The 27,785-nt window shown below is 39.1% G+C and overlaps 1 protein-coding gene across 1 annotated transcript in view; it reads left to right on the top strand.

Annotated features, from left to right (window-relative positions):
- SCIN (scinderin) overlaps window positions 1-26,420 on the top strand; it is a 49,583-nt gene extending 23,163 nt beyond the window's left edge. The window contains exons 5-16 of the mRNA XM_054060201.1: window positions 7,742-7,834; window positions 10,831-10,963; window positions 12,747-12,835; window positions 13,040-13,255; window positions 14,427-14,548; window positions 14,733-14,823; window positions 17,313-17,483; window positions 17,981-18,158; window positions 18,654-18,775; window positions 20,569-20,646; window positions 21,946-22,006; window positions 22,960-26,420. Coding sequence (XP_053916176.1) covers window positions 7,742-7,834; window positions 10,831-10,963; window positions 12,747-12,835; window positions 13,040-13,255; window positions 14,427-14,548; window positions 14,733-14,823; window positions 17,313-17,483; window positions 17,981-18,158; window positions 18,654-18,775; window positions 20,569-20,646; window positions 21,946-22,006; window positions 22,960-23,093 — 1,488 coding nt within the window. The 3' untranslated portion in view covers window positions 23,094-26,420. The remainder of the gene's footprint in view (window positions 1-7,741; window positions 7,835-10,830; window positions 10,964-12,746; window positions 12,836-13,039; window positions 13,256-14,426; window positions 14,549-14,732; window positions 14,824-17,312; window positions 17,484-17,980; window positions 18,159-18,653; window positions 18,776-20,568; window positions 20,647-21,945; window positions 22,007-22,959) is intronic.
- Window positions 26,421-27,785: the final 1,365 nt, after the last annotated feature.

Genomic DNA, 27,785 nt, shown 5'->3' with positions numbered 1-27,785 from the left:
CCGGGTGTGAATGTGGATACAAAGTACAAATCCCGTTGCTCTACAGGGAGCTGGTTTCAAGCTGTCCAAACCAGTCATCTTGTTTTCTTTCTAATTGTTAAATGTATCTCCTTCATTAAGAACAGACCCTTTTCTTGATGCAAACTTGCATTTAACATACTCTACTACGCAACCTGTACTCAGGCAAAACATGAGTGGCCTAGACTTGAGTACAGCTTAGCTGCTTTGCACCAGCTGAGCATTTGGCCCAGTGTTATTCTCAGGTCCAAAGGGAAAATCAACAGGGTTTTTGTCGGGGTACGGCAGAGAGCAGTAAGGAGGACTCTTCAGCAACATTGTGAGTTACCCATATGCTCTTCAAGCTTGGCTGCCTAAAGCCAGGTACTTAAATGACAGGGAACTGAATAGGAACTGCAAGTGGCAAGTACAACTGAAAGTGGGGCTTTTAATTAAGTCACTAAATATGTATTTTGGTGCCCACATTAGAAATTTTACTTCAGAGCGTGTTTAGGCGTATCATACTGCATGACATGAACTAAATCATTTATGAACAGCTCTAATAATAGGTGGTTGAAAACGTAATTTCTTATGCTTGGAAAGATGCTTCTAGATTAAGTATTTTAGTGAATTTCTAAATGAATTTCTGATGAATGTCTGGTAGTGCTTGCAATTAAGTTATAATGTGTCTTGTTTGCATTCATGTGGGTGAGAAAACCACTCATTTTGTTATGTTTTCTTCAGCCGTTGTAGTGCTTGCAGGTTTACCATATTAGTCAATTATAGTCTTATAGTTACATATTAGAATGTTAATGGAGTTTTTAATGACTTTTTTCCATTCTATGCTAGACTGTCAAGGAATCTGTTGATGAAAAACAACTATAGTTTTCAGTTATTAAGTGAGCATAATTAATAAGACAAGGCCAAAGAAGAGAGTTGTTAGCAGTTGTTCACACATTCTTTCTAGCATTGGGGGCATTTCAGAGAGAAGCACTGAAATGACAGTTTCCTTGCTAAACAAAAATCTCAGAGTTGCGCTATTCCTGGAATCCAGCATCTCCCCAAGACAAATACACCTTGAAAGGAAATTTTATTTTTCTTTTTCACCAAGTCTGTTCCATCCCAGCCCCTAACAGAGCATTTCTCAAGGAACCTCAGGATTGCCTTTGAATTTTCTTTAGGGGAAAAAACCCAGGAAGGGCTCAGGGAATAAAACTGCAGGGTTTTTTGGGTTTTTTTTTTCAGAGGTGTCTGCATATGCACACACTGCTATTCCCTATCCGGGACACATAACACTGGAGTAGAAATCCTTTCTCAGCTGGGGAAGCGTGAAGGACAGCAGTATAGAAGAAGCTGTTCCATGTGTCGTGGAATCACCTCAGTATTTCTGTCACCATTGAATGTGTGATTCTAAAGAAATATGTAAATATAATTATTGTATTTCCTGCAGAGCAGCTTGTTAGGGCCAGCTCTTTTGCTTACGTAACTGCCTACAACTCTTGATACCGCTTTGCCTATTAAAACAAGAGGCAGTTAAAATTATGTAAGATTGATTTAAATATTGGAGTAATCAATGGTGCAATTTCTAATTTGTAAGAGCTGTAAATCATGGCTTCTTTGAATATATTGTCTCCTTTGAACATGTTTTGAGGTGATATAGGTCTGTAAAACCAGAAATCAGTGGAGGACACTTAAACTAGCAGGAGGAAATGATTTTCAAAGAACTAAGCACAATATATACTTCCTATACAACCAGGTGAAAGAAAAATTCTTGTTTTTTCTCTTTTTCTGTCCTAATAAATATTTCAAGCTTCCTCAGAAAAAAAAAATACTCTCCAGTTAGCTTTCTTAAACATTAAGATCCAAATCTGTGCACAGTCTTGGATGCAAGAGTTTGGGTGTCGTACCAGACGGGATCCTCTGGAATACCTGGTCTGTTGGGCTGTATGGGACTGGAAATGCTGAGCTTGTGAACACAGGCAGGTGGTGTACTGGGAAGATACTTCAGTGTCCCGAGTAGCTTTTTCCACCTTAAGATCTCATGGACTGAGCGCTGAAACAGCTTTCTACAACTTCTGCTCCCTCTGCTGCTGCTGTGTGTTACAGCTGCCTGCTTCTGCCTCCAGCTGCTGTAGATCACCTGGGAACACTGCTTTTCTAGCCGGGTTGCTGGTTGCCAATTGCCTACTCCTGCCTCCCGTTCACTACCTGCTGCTTCAGGCTTCACAGCGTATCTGCCATACCTCTCTTTTTACCCTAATATTGATATGGTACATCCTGCTACAGCCTCAGGACCAGCCTGTGTGGTGGCACTGCAAATGCCCCGCTGCAAAAGGGGGGGTGGGGGCACTTAGGGAATAAAATCTGGGAGTTTGGGGGATTTTAGCAGATAAACATTCTTTGTGTCTGAGGCTCCCTGTTGGCGTTAGTTACTGATTTATTTCCATTATTTTCCAACATAAAAGTATGCACTGTTGTGCAGCACATAAGGTATTATTTTTCTTTATCCACAAATCTTTCAAACTTAGATCTGCAAAGCTACAGACATGAATGTGTCTAACTTGGTCCTAGTAAAGCAGAAAAATCAGACATCTTAAATACATGTACAGGTTCTATGTCTCATTTCTAATACTTCTGATGGTATGAATAGAGAGTGTAACAAAGTAGTAAGATTAAAAAAATGAAGTAGAAAGGATTAGTATAAATGCAAAAAAAGAAGTAGGGGTGATTGCTTATTTTATTTTCATTATCCCACAGGTAGGCAGGTCACTGAACAGCTCAATTCTCAGTGCTCATCAGCAGTGAGGGTTAAAAAATGTCTGCAGTATTTGCATAGTTACTGCCATCCACCCTGCCTGTTTATTTAGTGTGGATTCACTGTTTATCTTGGAGACAATTGAAGACAATAAAGGCTATGGGGTTCTTCAACTCATTTCATGCACACCTGATGTCATTGTGTAAATAACTAGCTTAGATACTGCCAGCTGTGTAGTCCTAGCGGGACAGAAGGTAGCTTATTTTACCTCGGAGGTAAACTATTGAAGAAACATCAAATTTGTCTCTCAGGACTGATCTAGATACTTTTCTTGTGAATATGTTATGCATGGCCTGTTTCACAGAGTAGAAAATTAATATTAGAATATCATTAACCTAGCAGTAAAGGCTTTATATTGAAATTATCCCAGACAGATATGCAAAGTTGCAAATATTATATGAAAAGCTGCCAAAGCCTATTCCAAATGTCCTATTTTTAGGAAGTTAAGCATAGAACTATGGATAAAATCATGATTTGCATTTGGAATTCCTGAGACAACAGAAACGGGCTAAAAATGTAGGCTATAATTCATATGTCAAAACTGCCATGAGCAACTGATACGCTTTTCTGTTTTCTAGCAAGTCGAATGCATACAGATCCCGTTTAGACCTTAGTGGCAGAAAGCACTTTCCGTAAGTTACGGAGTAAAAAAAAAAAAAAAAAAAAAAAAAAAAATTAACAACATGCCAGAACTATTTGTTAGCATAAAACATCCTGTATCTGCTTCTCAGTACATTATGGCTTCTTCTGTCTTATTTTCAGTCTATTCAGGCAGGTACAAGGTCTCCTGCTCCAGGTGAGCATGTAATGGCATCTGTTATTGCTGGAATTGCTACTGAGAGGCAATTTCAGGCAGAAATTCTGCGAGCTGTCTGGGAGCAGTTTAGTGAAAGGATTTTTTTTTTTTTTTTTTTCCTGATAGGAGTGTAATTTTTTGTAAGACTATGAATGTGTGCTCAGATGGATGGAAAGAGCTCCAAGTTACAATAAGCAGTGAAATAAGCATATTTGGCTATTCATAGTCTGACCAATGTCAAAAGTAAATTTTGACTGGGCCAGTATGTATATATCTTCTGCAGTGACTGTTCTTTGACAGGCGAATATGTAAGTCAAAATGATTAGAAATGAAATTGTAGGCAGTTACTTAAGCAACAAAGCCTTAAAGTCAGCTTTGCCCAGTAAGTCCCAGGGTTGTATGTCAGTGCTGGTACCCAAGGTCATCCAAATGGTTACTAGCCTGCATCATGTTCATCCTTTCCTCTCTTTGCCAAGTTTTTTTCTTTTACTGTCTATTGCAGTACAAATTTGAGACAGTATTTATTTGAGAGGCGTTCCTTGTAATATTCTCCTTTGCTTTGAAGGTTAGTAAAAATCTAAACCTTTATCTGCCTATTGCCCTGCACAGAAGATTTATTCTCTGTCAGAACCTACATGTGTACCTTCAGTTTGTGGGAGAAGGGTATATTTGCTTATGCCAGAGCACACAAGAAAATAATTGATGAGCTACTGATCCCAGTTGTTTTCCAGAACCATTAAGTAGTAAAACATCAGGCCCACAAAATCTTTACGCTATATAAATGTCACACTTTTCTTTCCATTACTCCTAGCATATAAAGAGGAGAATTTGAGCGTTTTTGAGAGCTGACTCTTGGGATCACAGCCACGACAAACAGTTCAGTTTCAGACCCAGAAACCTAACCCAACTGTGTATAGTAAGAGGAAACACAAACACAGTGCCAGTTTACACAAGTTAAACTGTACAAAACTGGTTTTCTCTCTTAATTAAACTTCACCTGACATTTTCTTCAACTATTGTTTTTCTAGTTGGGTTTTCAGCCTCACTGACTCCTTAAACTTCTTGCTCCCATTAAATCAATATCAACTGTTCTATGATGCAGAGCTGGCTTCTCCAGTTATGAAGACAATGTTTGCTAAATTTCCTCTTTTGATAGGTTTATTTTAAATTATTTACCTTGTCACATTCCTACAGATTAGAAACCTTTTGTCTGTGATTCTCTTCTTTTTTAAGGGCAATGGAGTAAAATCTCACTTGTCAGTAAAACCTTTGGCTCTTTAATTTGTCCTTCTCGGGGGGTGTAGGGTGTGGTGTGCCAATATTTGCGGAGAGGAGCTTGTGCGTATCAGAATATGAGAGGGGATTATGGTTTTGCAGGCAGGATAAACTATGTTGCATTTACCACAAGATAAGAGTGAACTTGGGCAGTTGTAAGAGGAACTGATGTTCTTTTGGGTTCAACTATCATATTCTTGCGGTAACCAAAGCACAGAATCAACACAAAGCTTTAACAGAACTTAAAAACCTGTAACTTTTAAAATTAATGCAGATTGACTTGCTATTTTATCCCCTGCGGACAAGGAGGTCCACCCATCAAATCCATATCTCCAATTTAGAGAGAAGTATGTTGTGGGGGATCATGTAAAAGGCTTTATAGAATTCCAGATAGATCACATCTGTTGGTTTTCCCATGTCCACATTTTTCCCATGTTTGTGGTTATCCCATCATAGAAAGCCACTAAGTTGGTCTGACAGGATTTGCCCTTGGTGAAGGCAAGTTGGCTGCAATTAATCATGTCCCTGTGTTTTAGCATGTCTTCTAGGAGGATCTGTTCTGTGATCTTCCCAGGCACAGAGGTGAGGCTGACAGGTCGGTAGTTCCCAGGGTCATCTTTTCTACCTTTTTTAAAAATGGGGTCAATGTTGCCCTTCTTCCAGTCACCAGAGACTTTTCTTGACTGCCATGACTTTTCAAATATCATAGAAAGTGGTTTAGCAACCACATCAGCCAGTTCTGTAAGGACTCTGGAATGCATCTCATCCAGTCCCATAGACTTATATATGTTCAGGTTCCTCAGGTGGTCATGAACCTGATCCTTCCCTATGATGTGAGGGGCTTTACACCCTCTTGTTCTCCATTGACACAAGAGGGATGAGGAGAGTGATTGTCAGTAGAGACTGAGGTAAGAGTTGTACCTCAGCCTTCTTGTCTGTTGATGCGAGGTCACCATTGTCATCCATCACTAGGAGTACGTTGTCTTTAACATTCTTTTTGTGATTGATATACCTGTAGAATCCCTTCTTGTTAGTCTTCACTTCCCTTGCCAAGTTCGGCTGCAGCTGCACCTTGGCCTTCGTGACCCCATCCCTACATAATTGGGCAGTGTCACTATACACTTAACAAGGTTCCCTGCTTGCACTGCCTGTGCAGTTCCCTCATGCTCTTCAGTTTGACCAGCAGGTCTCGACTCAGCCACGCTGGTCTCTTTCCTTCCCTGCCTGATTTCCTACATCTCGGGGCTGAGCGCTCTCGTGTCTTTAAATATTTGCCAGCTCTATTCTGCTCCCTTGTCCCCAAGGACTGTGTCCCAAGGGGTACTACTGAGTAACTCCTTGAAGAGCTGAAAGTCTGCTTTCCTGAAATTTAGGGTCCTGACTATACTCCTCGCCTGTTCCATATCTCTCAGGACCTTGAACTCTGCTAATCACTGCAGCCCAGGCTGCCTCCAATCTTGGCATTACTGATGAGCTATATTTTTGTCTGTTCACCAGTGTGATGACACTCTGCTATGAAAATGTAGCCCTGTTTAGCCTATACATTGGTAAATCTGCAGCCATATAGTGTAAATTCAAGAAATGCAGACTGATAGGTACTGAAAAGCTATTGGTGACTACTTTCTTAAGCACTTGGGACATTACTTTTTCTTCTTCAGTGAGTAAAATATTTTAGATTAAACTGAAGCAATCACACTTACTAAGTCCAAGTATTTTACTGGTTTTACCAGGTCAGGGAACTCCACAGATGGCAGATTTATATTAAATACTTAGGTTATATTGTAGGGTTTTTTTCCAAATTGCAGCTGCATGCTTTGTCGGGCTTCTCAGTTATCAAATATTTGCAATGTTTTTACATTTTACATAAAGTGTTGTATGCAAATACACTGTGTCAATAAAAGGGCACTGCCCTTGTGCTTTATGTTAATATTCAGTTACTCAGATGTACCAGTTACTACCACCTTCACTCTGGGACATAATTTCATAGAAATCAAAAAAATTCTGTATGTATCATTTGGATATACTCACATATGAAGCAGTAAGGAAAACTCATTAAGAATAAGTAACTAGGATTTAATAATGACTGCCTGACCATAACATATGCTTGACAAACATCCATATATTTCTTGTAGCGATAGCTGTTTTAAGATTACCCATGGTGTAAAACCTCTCTGCCGTAAAGCCACCACAGTGTTAAAATTGACATTGTGCTGGTACAGCAAGAAAATGTTTTTTTCATGTCATAAATCTTTTTCAAGACCTTAGCTAACTTTTCTTTTTCAAAATGGGATTAAGAATCTTTACTTTTTTAACTCATAATCTGATATTTTGTATTGTTAATTGAAGTATTTTCAAAGATAATTTTGACTTGTATCTTTCACTTTGCTTTAATTTTAGTATCATCAAACATTTTAAGAGGAATGTAATCCCAAAAATTGTAAGACTTGCTGACGGTTTAGTAGTTACTGGAAAGAAAAGAGGAAAACAGACGTATACAAACACACACGTAGAGCAGGATCACATAGACCTTTCTGTTCTGTGAATGTTTGTGTGTGCATGTAACCTTTGAAGCTTTTTTTCTCTACATCATTTCCTATCCTACTCTACAGACAATCATCAAATTGGCTTGCAGGAAGGACAGTGTGTAGATCTAAAGCTGCTGGAAATTTCAAACAGTTATTTAAACTTATCCATATATTTGTGAGCACGTCACCCATGAGTTTGGATTTAGATTGGATTATATGTGAAGATGATCCAAATTAATGGATTACTGGGACAATACATTGCAGTGTTTAGGTATTTCTACTAGAGAACCTACTTTCTCTCTGCATTGAATTTGTTACTCTTTTGTTGTACAGGTTTTAGGGAGCAAGCCAGAGCTTCCCGAGTGTGATGACAGTGATGATGAACTGGCTGATGTTGCAAACAGGAGAAGTGCTAAACTATATATGGTAAGTTATTTATTTTTTAGTTAGGTACACTCAACAGTATTCATTCACATAGTGCTCTCATATAGAGAGTTCTGGCTTCAGCTACAGAACTGCAGTTGCATTAGTTAATTTGCATCCAATGGACAAGTTTCTCAAAGGATGACAATCAAGACAGCCCAGGTGATTTTAAGGAAAAATATGGAGTACAGTCCTGTTTACTCAGGAAACAAGCATGGCCTCTGAACCACTCCAGGCAGGTCAAAGAAGAATTAAGTGGTCTTACACCAAACTATATTTCCTGTCTTCTTGATTATAATAGTAAGAGTTGTAGTAATCATATACAGAATCATAGAATCATTAGGTTGGAAAAGACCTTAGAGATCAACTCCAACCATACTTGTCTACTAATAAATCTTGTCCACAAGCACCTCATCTACCCGTCTTTTAAATACCTCCAGGCATGGTGACTCAACCACCTTCCTGGGCAGCCTCTGCCAGTGCTTGATAACACTTTCTGTGAAGAAATTTTTCCTAATGTCCAAACTAAACTTGCCCTGACGCAGCTTGATACCATTCCCTCTTGTCCTATCACTTGTTCTTTTCACCTGGGAGAAAAGACCAACACCCAACTCTCTGCAACCTCCTTTTAGGTAGTTGTAGAGAGCAATAAGGTCTCCCCTCAGCCTCCTCTTCTTGAGGCTAAATAACCCCAATTCCCTCGTAGGACTTCTTTTCCAGCCTCTTCACCTGTTTCCAGTCCTCAATGTTTTTCTTGTAGCAAGGGGCCCAGAACTGAATACAGTATTCGAGGTGCAGCCTCACTAGTGCCGAGTACAGGGCACACCTGGGCACACTGTTCACTATCACCCTCAGATCTTTCTCTGCCAGGCAGCTTTCAAGCCACTTTTTAATTAAATTCTATAATTTTGTTATTCTTAGCAGAGTTTGAGAGATGCACAGTTATGTTGTATTTTATATTTAAATCCAAGGAATTTGAATGCAAAACTCCTTTTGCAGTGCTTGTTTCCTCCTTCCTCACATGAGATGGCTTAACACTAACTGGGACAGTGCCACTGCCAGAAGAATTATCTATAAACAAGATTAAATAAATATTTACTCCATTTAAATCAGTAGGAGTTTTATGATTACATTCAGTGAAGTTTTGATTTTTCTTCACGTCATGCTGGGCATGCTGCTTTTCTCTGGACTAGGCATGGATTTTATTCTTCTCACTAACGATACAGTATCCTACCTATATACAAAGCTATACAACTACTCCTTTTTCCTTTTCTGAAAAAAACTATTTCCAGGACTGTATTTTCTCTCTCTTTTTCTCTCCCCACCCCACAGCTCCCATTTCTTCCATATTCTCCCACTTGAGAAAAGATGGAAGAAAATATTTGAAAAAATGGGATGTTTTTACTGAAATTTAGAAAATACTTTATCCTCCCCCCCTCCAAGAGAAAAAATATTCCTCTCTCCCAAACACTTTCAGAAGAGTGGTTTGGGGCTTTTTTTAAGCTCTCGTTAAATTGAGATCTGGACTTTTCTCGTCAGCACTTTCTGCTCTGGCTCATGCAATGAGCTTTGTGTGACAGAAAAGTGTATTTCACTGGCATACAATGTACTTTTTTCCTTCCGTGTTTTCACTTAACAAGAAGGATTTTGTCAAGAAGTGGCAACACCGACAGCACTAAGCGCTACTGGATCCCTGTGTGTGTGACCTGTTAGGTGCCACCTACAGTAGCCTCAAAGCTGCTGTGAAGTGTGAGAGAGGATGAGTCATTTGCTCTACAGATCCTGCATCCCACAGACCACAGCAGGATGGAGCCACCTCTCTCCTTGCCTGTTACGTGATCCTGCCCTTACCCATATGTGTCGCTGGGGTTTACAAGAAGCCTATCTGATCCGTGCTATAAGGCCGTTTTCAGTCCTGGTTGTGTTTAGTTCCCATCAATAATTTCATTCTTGAAAAAAAATCTGGCACATTTGTCTTTATAGCAGAGTGTTAAGGAAAAAAAGAAAAACAAAGAAGGTGATGAAGACAATAGAAGACAAAACAAAGAAGACAATACTAGAGAAAAGTGCTTGCAGTGAATTTTGGAATCCTAAGAACTCTTAAGAAAATTCTGAGAGCTAACAGTGAGTGTGCTGCCGTATAACAAGGAGTGTCAAAGGCAGGAGATATGTCTACAGTGAGCCCTCACAGTAGATGTAATAGTTGATTTTTATTTGTTGTAAGCAGTGGTCATTTCCATCTTGTGCTTCCATACTATACAATGCAAGATATAATGGTATATTTAAAATTAATATTTAATTATGAAAGGAAATAAAGATAGCTAGAAAACTGGAAACCATAATAGTAATAACTTCAGTAGTAATAACCCGTCTTTTCAGCCATGCAGGAGTGAATTTTAAAAGATTGTAAAGGTCTACATGAACTTACAGTGTTCATAGATGTTACAAAGCAGATTCTGCAACAGGTCTTATATGATAATTTCCAATTAAAGAACTGTACGCTATAAATGTAGGCATTTCACATGTTAATATCAGCGTAGGACTATTTGATTATAATTTCGAATGCTCTTGTTCAGCATTTATGTGTATCTTTGGCTTCAATATGAGTTGCTTGGTAGCAGCAGATGAAACCTCAGGATTCCACCATTTCAGCTGTGCATATAGGCTGGGCAAAAGAAAGTACAGATTTTTAACTGTGAGTTGTTCACTGAATAAGTGGTTGAATTGAAAGTGGAAGAGAAACGGATTTTAGAAATTGTGACAGGGATCCAACAAACTCACTGAAAGTAGCACTACATCTCCCTCTATTGGATGTAAAATTAACTGAAAGAAAGAAAGAAAAAAAAAAAAAAGAATAAATCATTAGGCTACCTTACACAGATTTCATACTACCACTTATATAAGAATTTTGACTGATTTTTATAGCAACTTGGGGAGCAGAAAGTAATTTACCTGTAAAAGTTGGAGCTGATCTAAATTTTAAATGATTGCTTTTTTAGGTGTCAGATTCAAGTGGATCCATGAAGGTGTCTGTGGTAGCAGAGGAAAACCCCTTCTCCATGGCTATGCTTTTGTCTGAGGAGTGCTTTATTTTGGACAATGGTGCTGCAAAGAAGATCTTTGTGTGGAAAGGTCAGAGATCATTTCTGTTGCAAATGTAGAAGCTACACAGACATATTTAAGGAGTTGACACAAAACCCTTGAGACACTAGCAAGAATTTAATACTAACTGGATGTGGTTTCCTGCTCACAGTTCTTCCTTGGTGTGGTCAGTGGACAAGGATTGCTCACTTGAGTAAGGGCCTCAAGATCAAGTCCTGTCTAAGGATCCTGGGTATTTCTGAGGTATCTGTAAGCTTGGGTGCTTAAATGCTTATCTAGGTGGCAATTGCAAAGCAAACTTAAAGAATTCTACAAGTTCTGTTTATTGTCATTAAGTCCCTGTTTTCTGGGACAAAACCTAGACACTGAAAATTGGATAATGTGTACGTAACATATTTCCATACATTGTTCCACAGAGTTGTGAAATGGAAAGGTGAGTGTCCAGGCATCAACTAAAAGCATAAGCTTGCAAATACTTTGATTCTTCTTTTTTTAATGACTATTTCTCTGTGGTATCATCAGTGCTTGTAGGAGTGTCTGCAATTGCTTTTGTTGAACGTTTCCCATGAGAAGAATACTACTGGGGAATTGGGTCTGAACACCGTGTAGCTGGATTGTTGTGGTGCTATCATTGCATCCAGTGCTGAATATCTCCCCTTATTGTCTGAGGCAGTGTATTAATTATTCTGTGGCATTTGCATTTCTTTTAACTATGTGCGATAGCAAATAATTAACTAATGCAGTTGTCAAACCACTGAAATCAGTCCAGGAAGCATTGTAAGAATTTTGCTTGAAAACTTCATTTGCAGTTAGGGAAACATCCTTTAAAAGAGAGGATCTGGGGAGCATTGTGCTTAGATGGCCTAAGGTCTATCTGACCCCCTGATTCCCGATTTTCACTCTATACCTGACAGCTTCTGAAAAGAGAAAAAAAAAATCCTCCTAAAAAGGATCAGGCATAAAATAAAAAATACCATTTAGGCCCCTTGAATGTGTCCCTATGTGCGCCTCTGTGCATCCTCACTCTGCTGCTATTGATAACAATAATGTGTGGAAAAAAATTATTAGTCTATGAGTTTCGCCCTTTCACTGCAAGGCTGCAGTTATCGTCTCCTCTGGAAATTGTAAGACCCTCAAACTAAGGAGTGTGAATTACTTCGCTAATAATCTCATTCAAGATGGAATACAATGAATAGTTTATCAGAGCATCTTGTTGGAATAAGAGTAGAGTAATTGACAACCAGCTGGGACACAGACCTTGATACACAGTATCAACCCCAGAGACTTTCAGAGATGTCTCACACTGAGAAAGGCTGAACAATGGACAGGAAAGGGTGGTGGTAAATTGCACAGCCCAGCCAGATAAAGTGTGAGTTTCCTTTACTAGGATTGTGACACTGCCTGAAGAAGTGAAGGCAGTTCTGGACAGTAGCTTTATTTACCACATTGCAGTCCAGCAAGGGAAGATTCAGAGAAAAAAGCCCAGGGTGTTCTTGTTCCAAGCAAGCAGATATTATGAACTGCATTCTTTGATGGAAACACACACACTAAGTAAGAAGCAATTCTCTCTATTTTTTTAAATTTTTGTTTTATTTTCACTTTTTCCAAAGCCTATTTGAAAAGGTACTGTTTTAGCCTTTTACTGTTTCACACTTTGTGTGAATCTATAGCTCACACTATGTCCAGCATTTGTATTTGTTCAAGACTGAGGCAAAAGCATTGTTGAAGAGAACCTGGCGCAAGGGCATGTTTTCAAGTGATCTGTGAGCTTATTGCCCTTTCCCATATATTGTTATCCTTCTGTTTTAACCAGGCAAAGATGCTAACCCACAGGAAAGAAAAGCTGCCATGAAGAATGCTGAACAATTCATACAGCAGATGAATTATCCTGCCAACACACAGGTGTGATCTATTTATGAGATGATACCTGGAGAGTATGAGCTCTGTTAAAGACTTTGCTTTTAAATCAGCAAAAAAATAGTATTTCTTAGGGTTTATAAAACTTAAGGGCAATGTTTCATTAAAAGATTATACAGAAGTTTGTGTTCAAGAATAAAACTGTCAGTTTTATTTACCTTCCATTTCACGTGTCTTGCTTCATTTCAGATTCAAGTCCTTCCTGAAGGAGGCGAAACGCCAATTTTTAAACAATTTTTCAAAGACTGGAAGGATAAAGATCAAAGTGATGGCTTTGGCAAAGTGTATGTCACAGAGAGAGTGGCTAAAATTGAGCAGATTGAATTTGATGCTACCAAGTTACATGAGTCTCCACAAATGGCTGCCCAGCATAACATGGTAGATGATGGTTCAGGGAAAGTAGAGGTAATTTTTGTGTTGTGTTAAACTGTGTTCTACCTACCTAGCATATTCTATTATAGCATAAAGCTGCTACTCTCTGTTTTGCCATTTACACTGTTGTGTAGAGTTAACACTACCTTAGTGTCAGTGTTACCTCTATGATCAGAAAAGGTACTTTGAAGTAGAAGGTGAATCTCTTTGTCGGCTGTATGCTGGGTCATGTTTTTTGGTGTTTATGGAAGATGTTTTACCAGTCATCAATGGAAATCAAACAGAAGCATTTTCCTTCTACAGAACACTTCTTAGAGACATACTCTAAAAATGATCCGTAGCCTAAAGAAAAACTTCTGGCTCACATCAGCTTGAAATCTGGAATTGGGAAACTTGCCCTTGAAGTCAGAAATTCATTCTGTGTCTTTATGTATGTATGCAATCTGCTTCCTAGAGGAGCCTTTTTTGTCCCTAGTGTGTCTCTAAAGCAGCCTGAATTTAGAGAGACAAAAAAATGACTGACTGTACAGATCTATCCATATCCCACTACAGGGGTATCTTGGGACTACACAGGGCTGGTTTGGCATTGTACCAACACAGCCTGTTGAATACAAGTCTGCATGTGGAGATTATGGAAGAAAAAGAAGGGATAAATACCTACAGTCTCATTGGCATGGTTTCTGGGTTTCTGTCCTCATACCTGGAATGGTCTGTAGGCTTGAACCTAAGTGTCTTAGATCTGAAGTATTTTTTGCTGTATAATTTTAAGAGTATGTTACTGGAGAGCAGTTATTCACTGAACTGGGCTGTAGTGAATCAAATAGGAAGAAATCTGTCTAACAGTGTGTTATTTGAATATGGTGTGCCTCTCCCAAATGGTAGTTCTATGATGAATCATAATGTTGGCCATTCATGTCATATGATCATCTTAAGATGTTAAGAAAGTAAATTCAACATACATTATGAAGTAATCGTGATATTAAAGCATCAAGACAGAGAAAAATGTACTTCAGTGGCTTGTTGATGGACATTATTCATTCATTCAGTGGGTGCAGGCTTTATGTATCTACTTCATAAAGAATCCTTCCTGCTTTTATTCCATAACACTTGAGAACAGAAACAAAGGTTACTCAGGGGATAACAGTTTCTTGAAGGGTCTCAGGATAAAGTTCAGCATTCTCCAGTGATTTCTTCATTTTCCCAGATCTGGCGTGTGGAAAGCAGTGGCAGAGTTCCTGTGGGACCTGAGACATACGGACAATTCTATGGTGGTGACTGCTACATTATCCTCTACACTTACCCTAAAGGGCAGATCATCTACACATGGTATGTTTGGTCAGCTTTGCACAGACTTCCAGCATGTGGATATTGTTTTATGCTGACTTGATGTCCTTTTGAGTAGAACCACATGTAAATGCAAGGTTGTTTACAGTGCATTTATCATGCAGTATAAGCTCTGGATTATTTCGAAAGGGGGCATAACCATTGTCTTTCTCCTTGTCTTCCTCAGGCAAGGAGCCCATGCTACAAAAGATGAACTGACTGCATCTGCATTTCTCACTGTTCAGCTGGATCGGTTATTGAATGGTCAGGCTGTGCAGGCTAGTGTCTTTTGGATAAAATTCAACAGAACATGCAATAGATGCAAATTTCAATGAGAATTGAAAGGAGGGCGTAGCATTTGAAGACTGGGAATATCAACTGCTTATGGTCTGTATGGAGCGAAGCACCATTGGCTCCTTTCAAAGCCACTGGAGATTTCCCATTTGAATCATCCTTTCTGAATGTAGATGTCCAAAAGAGCACAGATCTAATACAACCTAAAACTGCCTTTTCTTTCCTTTGACTTTCACTGTCTAGAAATTAGGATTCAATCCTGTCTAGCCTTATGGACTCTGTACATGGGCAGCGGAGACCAAACAATAAGATCCTCCCAGGGCAACTCACTTTGAAGCAGATGTCTGACAAGGTGATAGCCCTGCATGAGCTCCCATGTCTCCTTTTGATTATGGAGGAAGCTGTGATGTGTAGCCCAGACAAGACACCTGACTTTTAAGAGGGCCAAAACTGGGAGACATGAAAGCCATGTGACACCCAGAACAGGAGAGCCTGCCAGAGCTGTGCCAAAGAGTCTGGCTTATGCCTGCCTTAATAAGGAACATAACTTGGGTTTTCCAATCCCATAGTGCTTGCAGCTCCAAGAAAGCAGGATGCACATCATCACTTGCAGAAATGCAGTGTGCAAGGCAAGCTGTAGGGCATTGGCAGCTAAAAGGTGTGAGGAGATAAGCCAGTCCAAGGATGACTAGGGTATGTGCTCTCTTTTCATCACTAGTGAGGAGTGGTTGGTAGGTGGAGAGGTGAGAGATCTTTTCGCAGAAAGCCTAGAGCTGGAAGATGATTAGGGGGATAAGCAGAGATTTTCTAGGCAGCAAGAGAGAATTCTGTGCTTGCCATTTCTTAATTACCAAAATAAAGGGCTTTCCCCACTCTTGAAGGTATAGTTAATTTAGATGGAAGACTGTACTTTTAGCTGTTAATCAGTTATGATTTATGACTGAAATTATATTAAAGAAGTATTAGAACACTTGTAGCTAATTACTCCTTGAAATATTCCTAACACATGTTCTATATTTGGACAGAGCTCAGAACAATATGGTGGCTCTTCATACCTAAGGCCAATGCTAATACAAAAGTAGTAATAATGTTACTAATAACAGCTACAATAATAATGTGCTTAAAAAGCCTCTTTATTCAAGCTGAAGGAAGTTCATCCCAGTGCGGTGGACATGATACTTAAAAGTACTTAAGAGCCTGCAATTATTTTATAAATATATATATGTGTACATATAGGTATGTGGATGTACACACACCTGTGTATACGTGCATATGTGCATTTGTGTGCATGTGTGCATTTGTATCCATTTACGTTGCTACCTAGAACATATTATTAAATGTACTATTTTGTGGTCACTAGATGGCACTACAGTACAAATGACTATTAAAAAGGCGGTCCTGTGTCTGTTTTTCAGGAATATGTTTCCCTCAGCAATTTTTGTTGTTGCTGGGGTTTTTTTGTTGTTGTTTGGGGGGCGAGGGTGAGGTGTTCCCATTTGTAAAATCCTAGTGCAATTTGGCACCTACAAATATATGTGTCCTAGAGTGTCCTTATCAGGCAGTTGTACCAGTCTGTCCATCTGTGAGACCTGCTAATGCTCGTGCTGCTCCGCACCCTTTCCCGCACCCTACCCCACACCCTGGCCTGCCAGGCTGTATCCCTGTCCTCCCCAGTGCCCTGGCCCAACTGCCCAAAGCCTCACCAGCAGGGCTAAAAGGCCTGGGCTCTCCACTTTTCCTCCTCTCCTGACCATGCAGCACACCTTATTCCCTTTTTTCCCCTTTCTTCTTGGGAGTGAAAGGCAGGGAGTCACAGCTCTCCACCTTGGCAGGTGGTACTATTATAAGTGAAGAATCAATGGTTGTATACAGATAACTTTTCTCATATATTGACGTAAAAATAGTGGTTCTTCACAGCTTAATGGTTTTTGATATTACAGTAACATTTTTTGCATCTGTAAAGGAAGTTCATTTGTGTCATCCATGCTATCCTGTATAAGATAGATTTATGCTCATCTTTTTTATCTTTTTGCAGATAAAATACACACAGAGGTAATGAAGAGGATGGATAACCATTCTCTTCTGCTCAAGTTCAGGGCACCTAAACTTCCAATTCCCCAGTTTTTCAGGGGAATTAAGTCACCCAATAAAACTCCTATGAAATGACAATTCTTTTTGAAAAAGAGTAATTTTCTTATTATAGTAGATAGCAGCCATTTTAATCAGCTAAACATTATGTTAGAAGTTTGAATTTTGTCTTTGCGTCAGCATGACTGACAAAAAAATATTCACAAATGCTCTAACTTAAATGTGTCTGGAACTATATTTTTAGATCTTCTCAGCTTGCCAATTCTCATTCTTGCTAACATACTTAGCATTATTGACTAACATCCCCAGTGCTATTCAACAAAGACCAAAGATAAATACCTGTTTCTTCTTGTTTCTTTTATTGCATTTCTTTACTTATGTACAGATCCGAGTCAGCCAAGGCAAAGAGCCTGCACATTTACTGAGCTTGTTCAAAAACAAACCACTTATTGTATACAAGGATGGGACATCCAAGAAGGAAGGTCAGAAACTTGCTCCACCTACACGACTCTTTCAAATCCGCAGGAACCTGGCAGCAGTTACCAGGATTGCGGAGGTAAGGTCACCTGCTAGGTAAACCAACTATTCCCCATGGAAAATGTTATAGCTGCCACGAGCCTCTCCAACTAATCTTGTTGTGTAGTGACGTGTGGTAGGAATGCAGAACTCCAAATCAAAGCACTGCTTTTTGTGACTAACCCATCTATTAAATCAATGAGAATATGCCATAACTGGCTAAAACGAATCTACATGTTTCAGGGGAAACTGTAAGAAATTGCATAGCAAACACTGTCAGCTGACAAAGACTAGACAAGAAATCAGCAAGCCTGATGAGATTGTCTTTCCTACTGCCAAACAGTCTGTAGTTTTGTCCTTCAAGTCAGTTCCCTATTTTAAGTTATATTCTTCTTGAACTTCTATCATTATAAAACTTGCGAAAAATTGAAAGAAAAAGCCAATGAACATCTATCTACTCATTTTCTATAAGCATACAAAACAGTGATCACATTAATTGAAAACATGAAAAATAAAACAATTTGTTTCTCAATCTAGGTTGATGTTGATGCAATGTCACTAAACTCTAATGATGTCTTTGTTCTGAAACTGCCAAACAACTCCGGCTACACCTGGATAGGAAAAGGAGCAAACAGAGAAGAGGAACAAGGGGCTCAATACATTGCTGGCGTTCTTAAATGCCAGACTATTAAGATTAATGAAGACCAGGAACCAGGTTAGTATGAAGCCACGTGGTTGCTAATAGGCAATTGAGAATACACAGTACTGCATGAATGCACAGCCTAAATAGGATTTGAGATCATATATTTTGCAGGCAGATGCATGTGCTCACTCTCCCTTTTTGAAAATCCAACCTGACGTTTTACCATAGAGGGCTGTCCAGAACTGGCTGATACACAAGCAATGTGATGCCTTGGAAGTCTGTAGGACTATTCAGTAGCAGGAGCTGCAGAAGAAAGCAGTTCTTTCTTTATCACAAGTGCCTCAGGGGGAGGAAAACATAACGCATTGCTCTGTCTTAGGTATACGAGTTCTATTTTTATTGTTATTTTGCCATCTGCAAGAACTGTAAGAAAGTGCACCCATCTTTGAGACAGCAAAGATATTGCTTGGGCTTCTTGAAGCAGTATCTAGCAAGTTAAAGCAGCGAATGCTAAATCCACTGATGAATAAAGATAGGTAATTAGATATTGTGATTTATGTATTTCAGTGGAATTCTGGAAAGCACTTGGAGGTAAAAAAAAATACCAGACTTCATCACAACTCTTGACAAAGGCTGAAGATCATCCCCCTCGCCTGTACGGTTGTTCTAATAAGACCGGCAGATTTATTGTGAGTATATGAGGGATACTTCCCCTCTTTTTATATAGTTCCTGGTATATTTTGCCTTGAGAATCAGTAGACATTCGTTGAATTCAGGGATCTGGTTTAGTTAGCTGTGCTTGGCAAAAGGCAGAGAGTTGAGGTTTGGTGCTTTAAATCAATCTAGATGCAAAGGATGGAGAGAAGAATTAATACTGCAGAAGTTTGCAGGCAGAGCCTGCTCCAGCCTAGGACTAGAGGCTTGCACATGCAAAAAGATAAGGCATTTCCCCAGTCAAAAGCAATTGTGTGCTTGCAGAGCATGGCCAGACTGCTATCATTTCACCCAGAAAGTGAAAAAAAAAAAGCCTTCCCCCTTACATGTTTGATAGTGGTGGTGAGGAAAAGAAATGTCCTTTGCTAAAAATCCCTAGCAGCCAGAAATTTTCTGTAGAGATTGAAGACGTACTTATGCCTTTAAAGCACTGGCCTGTACTCAGGAGGTAGGAAAGCTTTTCTTAGCAGAAAAACCAAGAGGTGTGCACTGGGTATTAAGCCTGTGATTCAGGCTTAATTACTTTAACATATTCTGGGAGAGCAACATTGTCTCACTGTTTGGCCAAGATGCACTAATCTTTAGGTAGGGGACGTAGTTGGCTACCGTCTCTGCAGTCTCCTTAAAGCACAGCCCATTCATTTGGAGGGGTGTAACACAAATGGGATAATTTAATAAGGACTTAAAAATCTTATGAAAGTAGTAAAGTGTATTCTTATAACAAGCTTCTAAAATACTCCTGTAAAATACAGTAATAGAACCAACCTTTGTAAAGTAGTCTGGTGGGAGCTATGCACCTGTTTCATTTTTGTATTAAATCCTCTTCAAATTCAGTGAAATCCCTTCTTTCCTGTAGCATTTCTCTAGTAACAGAATCACCACCATTAGAGCTCACCAGAAAAGGTAGGTCAGATCACTCTGACCTTCTAGCCACCATAACTCAGAGTGGGGAAAAGGAATGTATTTTGCACCATCTCCTTACCATCCCTTTACCACTCCTACACAATGAAGCATAGCCAAATCCTTCATAGTCCTTTAAAAGCAGAGGGCTGGTCACTACCTACCTCTCCTATTATTACCTCTCCTTCTCATACAGAATAACATTAAACTGCTTTCCTACCTGTCTGCACATCCTTGGAAGAAGCAAGCAGTCTGCATGTCCTTTGGGGACTAATCCTCGATGGCTTAATCAACTTCAATGTCCCATTGTCAAGTGACTGGAAAGTTTGCTTGGGTGTCTATTTCATCACTGAGTTCACCCACTGCAAAAGAAAGCAGTTTCTTTTCCTTATTAATGAATGTGAGCTGAATGAATATATCAGCTGGTATCAGCTAATTTATTTAGTCTGCTTGATACAAGGTGACTTATGGTAATTTCCCTGTCCCCTTCTTCTTGCGGATCTCAGTTTCAATTTACAGTAGTCACAATTACAATGTAAACCTCTGCCTCTCCTGAGGATATCCTAGCAATTGTGGCAAACTGAGAGCTGATTTCATAGGACACACAGTTATGTGATTTGTTTGCTTTCAGTGAAACACCCTTGACACATTCATCAGATCAGTTTGGGACTTATCATAGAATCATTAGGTTGGAAAAGACCGTAGAGATCAACTCCAACGATAAAGGGCTTGACCCTTTAGGAACAAGAAGAATTGCATGCCAGCTTCTAGACTTGTCCCTTTAAAAAAAAAGCAAAAAACTTTGGTCTGTACAAAATCAGAATATTTTAATTAAAAAAAAAAAAAAAAAATAATATCCTTTTTTTAGATTGAGGAGGTCCCAGGGGAATTCACTCAGGATGATTTGGCTGAAGATGATGTCATGTTGCTGGATGCTTGGGAGCAGGTAAGCTGTGTATTTGACCACTACTTTTTGTGGCAGCAAGAATAATTTTTTCTATAACCACGTAGCTCATAAGATAAGAGGAAAAATCATCTTTGTGAGAATGGAAGGGGTTTTGTCTCCTTAAAATTATACCAGAGGGAGATATAGTTTTTGAGCTATATTATGTGCTAGTGTGAACGTACATGATTGAATTTGCAAGCATAATGTGAGCCAGTTGCAGGCACTTCCCATTAAAACCAATAGAGGTTGTAAGATATAAGCCCCAGTAGTGTCCTGAAAGGATCTCGATAATGTTCTTGACTTTATCACTAAAATTTATTAATTTAGAAGAAAAGAAACCTATTCCATAAAAGGTATTCAGAATCCATGTATCAGCAGCACCCTGGAAAAATCTTCCTAGAGAAGGGGACAAACACAAGGCTCCTAGACAGATTTTTTTCCAGAAGAACTGGGTGGAGGGTGACAGAAACAATCTCTGTCATTTTTCCAGGTTCACTGAAAACTGACAACCTTGAAAGCTTTTTGGATGACAGGCAAACTGCAGGTGCAGAGAGCACATCTGTTTCTCACAGAATATCTTTCTGCCCTTCCTCTCCCCTTGGAGGAAAAGGGGGAGGAGGTCACAGATCCCATGTTTTATTTGTCTTCTTCAGCCTAACTCTAAAGGAAAGAAGGCTGAGGTTTTCGGAAATGACAAGGAATGCCAAAGGTCCATGTGGGAATGAGTGGTGGGGGAAGGTGGGCAGAAGAGCTGGGTGTGGAAAGTGGTTGTGACATACTGACTCAGGTAAGAAGGAAAGAAGTCTGGGGAGTGCAGCTGGTTTCCAGAAAGATCCTTGACATAAAAGAAATAGCGGGGCATGCAGATCAAGGCTCTGGATGTTGGGTTGTTCAGAGTTTTATCTAGCAGTTACCCTGGGTAGCATCAGTCACAGGGCAGAAGCATTGATGTGCACGTAGAGCTCAAACCAGAGAGAGCTCTTGTGTGTTTGCCTGCACCTAAAGAGCAATTTCCTTGGCAACTTGTAAAAGATATCCCAGCAAAAGGTAATTAGAGTTCCTTTCATCAGAGTGCATAAAGGTTTGACCTTCCAGTGTTAAGAGTTTTTAGAGGACAGAACTACAGTCTCTCACAAGGGGAAAAAAAAAAATCATCAATTGTGGTGAGAGCTGTGTATCTCTGCAGTCGTTTCAGAGTGTGTATTCCTTCTCCTGGTGGAATCAACTATTTTGTACTTTACCTGCTTTACCATCCTTATAACAACATGGGAGCTAAATCTTTCTCTCCTTCATTTGTAGGTTTTTGTCTGGATTGGGAAGGATGCTAATGAAACTGAGCGACAGGAATCCGTTAAATCTGGTAAATCAAATCAGTTTGGCAGAATTCTGAGTGGAGTAGTGTCAATAGTGCTTAAAGAAGTAAAAAAGATTATAGAGAAGAAATCTAGTTATGTTTACAGTGTCTAAAAGGGTTAATGAACGTATTAGGATTTAAATCTGGATGTTATTTTCTCCTTTGAATGTGATTCAAAGCTCATCATACCTTTCTTCTCTGTAAGTTTATGAAGAGTAGAATTAACCAAGTAGGCTGCAGAGCTTTCTAAAGAGTATATAGGAGAGCTCCATGAGAAGAAACTGCTGTCAATAGAGAAAGGACATAAAAGCAGATAACTACTGAGTTGCACCCTACACTAATGTATGTAGTCAAAGGAATGACAACAAATCTTCAAGTCCTCACGCTGCCGCCCTTCACTGGGTTGAATTTGGAGGAGGAAATTCCAATTGTATAACAAAACAAAGCAACTTACATAGAGTGTGCTTCCTTGAAAAATCATGCAATCTCTGGTGTGATTTCACATAGCTGAGCAGTTCTGACAAAGTTCTTGCCAAAAATGCTTGTGGACATTTCCCTAGAGCAGCTGGGACTACTTAGCTGCGTTTCCAACATGTACTGATGTCATGTTGTGGTGTCAAGGAAAACTATACTGGCTTTTACATGGGAAAAGTGGGAATGCAGCTTGTGAATTTGCACAGTGCCAGCAAACACTTTCTCCTGTTCAAGAGCCAAACCTGGTTGTAGTGGCAACAAATACATCAAAGCAACAATCCCTGTGTTTTAAGCTCATGGAAAATTCCTTCATTGGCAGCTGGGAGAAATCAGCAATTACCTGATCGTTTCATTGTCTCTGAAATAATGTAACTGAATACTGTATTGTAGTAGCCTTAGGTTCTTTCACTAGAGCTTTTAATGTATTTTTTATACCATAGGAATGAACTAATATATTACATGTTTTATTCCCTCTCTGGTTTCAGCCAAACGCTATATTGAAACAGATCCTTCTGGCAGAGATAAGGGGACACCCATTGTAATCGTGAAGCAGGGGCACGAGCCCCCAACGTTCACAGGCTGGTTCCTGGCTTGGGACTCCAACAAATGGAAGAACTGATGTATCCAAGGAGGCTGCAGTTTCAAGCCAAAGAATGATCAGAGCCCAGCTATTTCCTAGTATTTTTAAGCATAAACTTATGCAACAAAAAGATGCATCTGTTACATTTTACTGAGCTTTGGTATATTTCTGTTGAATAACCTAGAAGTTCTTAGCACTGGAAAGGATAAATTAGAATTGTAAACTGGTCAGATGGGGTGAGTGGGGCTTAGCATATAGAGATATGGAAAGTGCTGTCAACACTTTGTTTAATCTATTGATTCTTCAAACAGAAGCTCTGAATTAGTTTATTTTAATGTGCTGAAATGGGCCAAATTATACCTTCGCTTGAAATTCCAAACTAGTGCCAAAGAAATGCCTTTAGATTAAGGTCAGCTTAATATCATGCAGAATTTGGCCTGATAAAGAACTAATTCTTCATCTGTTGAAAAGGTAGGACTGGATATACTTACTAGGCCAAAATATTGACACTCTCACTCACATAAAATTTCAGATGATCCTCAATCTAGAGATGGCACTGTGTCTTGCAGGAGGCGAATGGGTACTTTGAGAAAGCTGTGGTTAACATGGTTGGTTGGTTGTTTTGTTAGTACATATGTTTGGAGCGTAGGACTGTGTGGTTGTAAGAATATGAAGTTGATGACATGTTTCGAGGGACCGCCTGGTTCATTGTAATTAATTTATTTAGATTTATCTCTGTAAACCAGCCTCCAGCTCCAGATCTTTTTAACCAAAGCTCTTAAACACATTCTAGCACACTAGTGCTTTTAAGAGGAAGCAGAAGTAACAGTTTCAAAAATACTTACTCTGCCTTAACCAGATTGCACTTTAGCTGTGCTTTGTCTCGGTTGCCTTACTCAGCATTTTCCAGCAGCTGCTCGCATTGTCAGGTGCAGGATGCATTTCTAGTAATTTTCTATGCAGGTCTTAGATACCAATTACATCAAGCGCAAAGAAATTCCTTGTTTCAGTAGCATTCCACATTCTGGGAATCTGGAGTGTGAGTACACACCATAGAGTGACCTTCTCTTTCTCCTCAGACACAGTTATTTTGGATTTTTTTTTATTCTGGTGAATTTAAGAGTACATTTTCACAGTGTTTTTTATTTGTAGCTTAGCCAGAAAAGTCTGTAAGGGCAGTGAGAAAATCTGCTTCAAATATTTAGCACTGCTTTCAACACTTATCCTATAATGCCTATTTTAAACAACAATTTTTACAGCTGTAAATCACGTCAATGTTGTATTTTAATGCAGCCATTTCAAGGGGGTTTTATTCTACAAATCAGGTTGCAAAGTGAAATTTTAGACATTTTTGTACTTTTTTAATATGATTGTGATTTTGAATCTGAGAAATGCCAAAGAGTGAATTTAGTCTGAGCTCATAATCAGTATCAATGACTAAAGAATTGTTAAGGTAAGAGATTAATTATGGGAGTCTGTTAGCTTTAAACATCCATTTAAATCTCTGCTAATATAACTGGGCTGTATCTGAATGTAATTTCATTTAAAATAAAATTAAAAGAAACAGTATTCTGTATGCTGATGTTCCTCTCTCTGCCATACTGTTGCTGAGTGCTTCCAGTGATGACTAACAACACTTCCTAAAAAATTCATTATATACCTTCCTTTTTAGATGGATAATGCAATGAGAAGCTTGGGGTTTGGTTTTCTTTTTTTACTTTGGGGCCATTTTACCCAAAGTACAGCTAACTCTTCCCAACAACTTTAAAGTTACAAACCTAAGTGAAAATCAAGACCTGGGTGCTTATTAGCTTATGATTTAATCTTTAAGAAAAACTATCATTGTTACCAAAATCTTTGGCTTTGTGGCTTTCTGCTTGCAAAAATGCTTGACTATGCAAAAGACTCTATTGTAAAACAGGAGGAAATAGATATGTTTTTAAAGGATAGGTCTTAGTTTTATTTGTGAGGGTAGATAAGCTGTCCTTTTCCTGCTGGGAGGAGCACAAAGACCTTTTCAGTTCCTCAGCTACTGCACTTCATATAGTCATTGAGCAGCCTGTAATTATCTGGTGGTTGTCTTCAACACATACATACAATTCTTCTCATTTTTTAAAATAACAATTACAGTAGCTTCTTAACCAAAGATTAGACAAGATTTGCCCTCCTTGTACAAAATATCTTCAGAACACTGAGGGCTCTGAACCCAGCACAGTCTGCTAGTATATTCTGTAGCACTGAAAGCCTCTTTTCAGTTCCCTCACTGAAGACAGAGGAGCTTTTGTGGTCTCCTGGCCTGAGCATTTGGGTTTACAATACATTGTCCCAGCACATTGATTACTGATGTTGAGAAGAGCATTGAGAGCTCATAACTGAATAGTGATCTCAACCGGGCTTAAAGGACAACAGCTGCTAGCAACATCATTCTTGGACTCACTTGCTTGTGAGGAAGTTTATTTTTCATACATATATGTCAAATACACACAAAGATGTATTTGTTTCTCTCTCTCTGAAGAAGAAACAGACAGGATGGACTGCAAGTGCTTAGAAATATTAAAGATTAAGCTGTTTTCACAAAAATACTTAAGTGCATAACTTTGTGAATACACATAGCAACCCTGTCTGCCTTATTTTTAGAATAAATAGAAAAAAATTGTGCAGATGTATGCAGCACAGTCAAGTTCAATCAAGAATAAGCTATATCTTGCATTATTATCAAACAGTAACAGTATTTTCAGTGTATTTGTTATGGCAAAATTAGACCCTGAGTTAGCAGTTTCATTACGCTACCAAACAGCAAGTACTCATATGTTTTATTGGTTGTAAATAAAGCATCATTTTTCATCTTCATTATACAGAATTTCATCGCAACAGAAAGATAATGTTAGGAGTCCTCACAGCCAACAGGACATCGTAATACTATACACAGTATTGGTAGTTTACATAAAATAGCATAATCTTAGAATATAACTACAGATTGTATGCAGAAGAGGAGCCAGCTTCTGGAATCGCTGTTCTAAATACCCATTTTGACCATAGCACATAGTGCTGTATAGCATCAGATGTGCTGTAAATGGTTGCTAAATGTAGCTACATTCAACTGAACAGTTTGATCTCTTGCTAGAGATTCACGTAGGATTTAGCTGCAACAACAAGAAAATTATAATGATGGCAGACGGGTGGATCGTAGACAGAGGGTACTAACCCTCACAGGACAGCTAAGGAATCATAATATATTGCTCACGGGACAACAGGAGGTGCTCTCGGGCACTTCTATAGCCCACTGGAACACTTGTTAGAATATTGCGATCTTCTTGTCATCTTCATTGTTACCAGATCCGAAAAGGCTAAAAAAACCCTCAACAAAACGAGACTATTATTTTTCATAGACTGAAATTGCTCTTCAGAGTCCGGTTCTCTGTAGGAAAGCTTGGGGAAAAAAAAAAAAAACCTGCAAATTTTGCTTTAGAATACGATTGCTTCCTAAGCATCCCATTGAAGTTGTGTCTTTATGGATTAATTGAGCCAAATGTAACTATATAAGACAAATAAATTATTATCGCATAAAACCAGAGTTAAGTAATATTTTAATGTGCTGCATTTCTAAATCCTTGCTTTTTCATTTTTAAAGACAATAAATTTGTGTTTAGATAAATTATACACTTTTCTTATGACTAGGACTTTTGCTGCTAAAATCAGAGGAACTTCTGATTTAATTAGAAACATTATCAGATCTTTACGCCACTACATGCCCTTAATGTCTCATTACATCCTCTTTCGACGGGCCTAAAGTTACTTTAACCTCCTCTGACTAGTAACACATTACCTTGTGCTAAAAATAATAAACTGCACTCATTTCAGTTAAAGCTTGCAAGGTGCAAGAGGGGGAAAGGCAGACCAATAGGAACTGGGAGGCCCACCATGCCATAAAATTAGTGGATGACTGTTCTGACCCTTCTCCCCCTGCCTGTCACAGGAGAATTTGCCTGTATCAAGCTTCTTCCTAAATGCAACCACACTTTCATCCTGCAAGCCGTCTCTCCTCAGAAGGATGGTATGATGTTGCTGAAATCCAAAATATTGTACCTTTTACCACTACGTATAATCAGTCGGCAGTGAAATGTGGGTCTCCATGCAAATGAAATGAAAGCATCAAATGAAAAAATTATTTTTTATTGCTTGGTAGATTACAGATAATTTGCTCAGAAAATTACCTTGGTAGAGGCAGTAGGACCAGTGAAGGTGTGTGCTATGTTTCTGTAGGAATGTATCAGGAAACCAAGCAGCAAGTCTGGGACAATCTGAATAGTATCCCCCCACAAGTCACAGAAACAGCCACATTTGTTTGGCTAACACTAATGCTTTGGTAATTCTAATAAAGCCTTTTGACCAGTGTTGCAAATACATAGCTCTCCCTGTTGCTCTTTTAACAGATTTCACAGGGGTGACTCAGGGAGGTTGCACAGAAGTTGGCAATACAACATCAAGACTGAATGCAATCAGGTGATTTTGGCACCATTTACCTGATAGTTGACTGCTTTGCATTGTATGTTTCCCCTCCTACAGTAGAACTACCACCAGCAACAATCCTGATTAAATTAGATCATTGCTAGGAGGAACCTGACAGAGCTTCCTCCAGGCTTAGATTTTTACAGAGGTGGCTCAGAAAGGTCACAGATGCCCTGGAACAGGCATGGCAGCACAGCTGAGTTTGACCACCTGACCAGGGCT

Source organism: Cuculus canorus, chromosome 2 (genome assembly GCF_017976375.1).
Source record: "Cuculus canorus isolate bCucCan1 chromosome 2, bCucCan1.pri, whole genome shotgun sequence".
NCBI lineage: Eukaryota > Metazoa > Chordata > Aves > Cuculiformes > Cuculidae > Cuculus > Cuculus canorus.
This window is presented reverse-complemented; position numbering and strand designations above follow the sequence as displayed.